The following is a 2501-nucleotide window of genomic DNA, read 5'->3' on the forward strand; positions in this document are numbered from 1 at the left end:
CATTCCGGTGTCGGATGCGATCACCGCGGCAGATACCGCTGTGCACTTCCTCGATGCTGTCTTCCGTCATCATGGCCTTCCCGAATCTATCGTCTCCGACCGCGACCCGCGCTTCACGTCGGCCTTCTGGTCAAAGCTCTTCGAGCTACTGGGCTCGAAGCTAATGATGTCCACAGCAGCCCATCCGGAAACGGACGGCCAGACGGAGCGCGTAAATCGCGTCCTCGAAGACGTCCTTCGAAGCTACGCGACGTCGTTCTTCAGCTGGATCTCGTTTCTGCCACTGGCCGAGTTCGCTCTGAACAACGCGGTACACGCGTCGACTGGGCTGACGCCCTTCTTCGTTAATAACGCGCGACACCCGCGTGTCCCTGCTCTCCTCGCCGTGGGCCATCCCACAGCGCCGCGTGTCTCCACTCTGGGTGGGGAAGAAGCTGCCGACAAGCCGTCTACTCCATCTGCGATGTCTCCGGCGGCTACACCGGTACTGGGTCAACCGGTACATACACTGGTTGCTAATGATATCTCGAGTGTATCCCCTGTTCCCACGTCGGTCAACGCAGTGACACGCTCCGCATCGAGCTCACTTGCGCCAGCTAACTACGCGCCGAAGCATGCGGCGCGACCAATCGACTCCGCAGTCGTCTCCGACTTCGTACTACAGCGCCAAGTGGTCACCCGCTATGTTCGAGACGCACTGCAGGATGCAGTAGACAAGCAGAAGGAGAACGCCGATAGGATCGGCCGCAAGAACACGGCCACGTTTACGACAGGCGAACGCGTGCTTCTGTCGACTGAAGGTATCAGAAACTCTGCGGTTACCAACCTCGGCGCGAACAAACTCGCGCCGCGCTTTATTGGGCCATTTACGGTAATCAAAGCCATTGGTGATGCCTACACGCTTGACATTCCTACGTCACTACGTCTGCATCCGACGTTTTACGTCGGACGGCTCAAGAAGTATCACCCCGCTACGATTCCAGAGTCGTCTCAGGCTACTGAGCCGGAGCATGCGTCGAGCGACCTTCTCGACGGGCGCGGCGAGCCATCGACCCATCCGCACCAGGAGTCGGATCTCGAGGCTGCGTCCCCGTCTGCAAACGTCCGTGAACCGACCTCTTCAGCATCTGCAATCGAGCAAGGATCTCTCGGTTCGACTGACGCAGCTGCGCACTCTCCCCGGTGGCCCGGGCAGTCTGATCGAGAGCCTCATCCAACTCCTGCTGGACATCCCAGTAGCTGTTCAGCAAGTCGTTCTCGCTCTGGGCAACCAGAGCGCGAGTGCTATCGACGCGACGGCCCTCCTCCTGTTGTTGACGCTGCCGGAGATACCCGCTGGATTGTTGAGTACATCGTTGCCCACGAAGATCCACTTCGCGCTCCCAAACGTCATCGTGGGCTCGCCCACAATGTTCCAGCCGACCGTCGCTATCGGGTACGTTGGCTCGGGTTTCCTCCCGACGAGGATACGTGGGAGCCTCGCGCCAATCTCCTTCGGGACGTCCCGAATGTGGTCCAGGTAGACCCTCGGGAACAGCACTCACGGCCACAGACACAGCAGCCATAATCATAGTCAAGTACGTGGGTCTGTCCGGGTGACGAGGATCTTCATTGCCGCGGATCATACCGACGATAAACACGAGGATGGCCACACCCACCGCGATGAGACCCATGACGTACCCAGTGTGGTGTAGAGCTCGCTGCAGAGGCGTGAGCTTCGGACGGTGCTTGGCGATGCAGTCACCAAGAGGGTTACGGATCCACTTCTTCTCTGCTGATGCATCCGTGCCGCTCTTGGCTTGTAGTAGAGCTGCAATGGAGCCCACCCGCGTGTTCATACCAGTCTCCACTACAATACCACGAGCGTTGCCGGCGGTGATCGTCGTGGACGAGAAGACCATGTTACTCGCTGTCAACTTGGCAGGTTTGCCGGCTCCAGCGGGGTGGATCGGAGCGTTGTATTTCTTGGGGACATCCTCCGAGTCGCCCGTGAGCAGCATCTCGTTACACTTGAGATCGACACTAGTGAACAGCCGAATGTCAGCAGGCACACCGTCGCCTGTGACGAGGATCTGTCCACCACTTGTTGCATCCCGTCACGGATGACAAGCGACTGCAGACGAGTGAAGATGCAAAGATCTCTCGACATCCAACTGCAGCCGAAAGCTCGAGCGCACTTTCAACACTCTTTCCCCGCAAAGTTACCCCTAAGGACGAGACTTGTTTGTTCAGCTTCTCCCTGAGTTTCATGGGCCTCGGAGATGGGTGCATTCACGCTTTCTGGGGACGATGTAGGCAGGACCCTCTCGCCAGCATGAAAGGGCAATTCTGGTTCTTTTAGGCGATTTCCGATAATCACATTATTGGGGCCCACATCGCTGAGAAGTCATTTTTCCCAGATAAAGTGGACCACAGAACTGAAGAGGCGCATCCTCCCCGCTGGATTGCGGAACATGGGAACAGCGAACATCCTTTGGGCCCTTTTGGAACGACGATTAATG

General features: G+C 57.9%; 1 protein-coding gene across 1 annotated transcript; it reads right to left on the reverse strand.

Moving 5' to 3' along the window:
• Positions 1-1573: 1573 nt before the first annotated feature.
• On the reverse strand, positions 1574-2000 carry PITG_22048 (uncharacterized protein; the record flags this gene model as incomplete). The annotated part of the gene is made up of 2 exons (XM_002894692.1): positions 1574-1606; positions 1653-2000. 2 exons carry the CDS (start codon positions 1998-2000, stop codon positions 1574-1576), a joined length of 381 nt encoding a protein of 126 aa, XP_002894738.1.
• Positions 2001-2501: the final 501 nt, after the last annotated feature.

Source organism: Phytophthora infestans, genomic scaffold (assembly GCF_000142945.1).
Source record: "Phytophthora infestans T30-4 supercont1.1064 genomic scaffold, whole genome shotgun sequence".
NCBI lineage: Eukaryota > Oomycota > Peronosporomycetes > Peronosporales > Peronosporaceae > Phytophthora > Phytophthora infestans.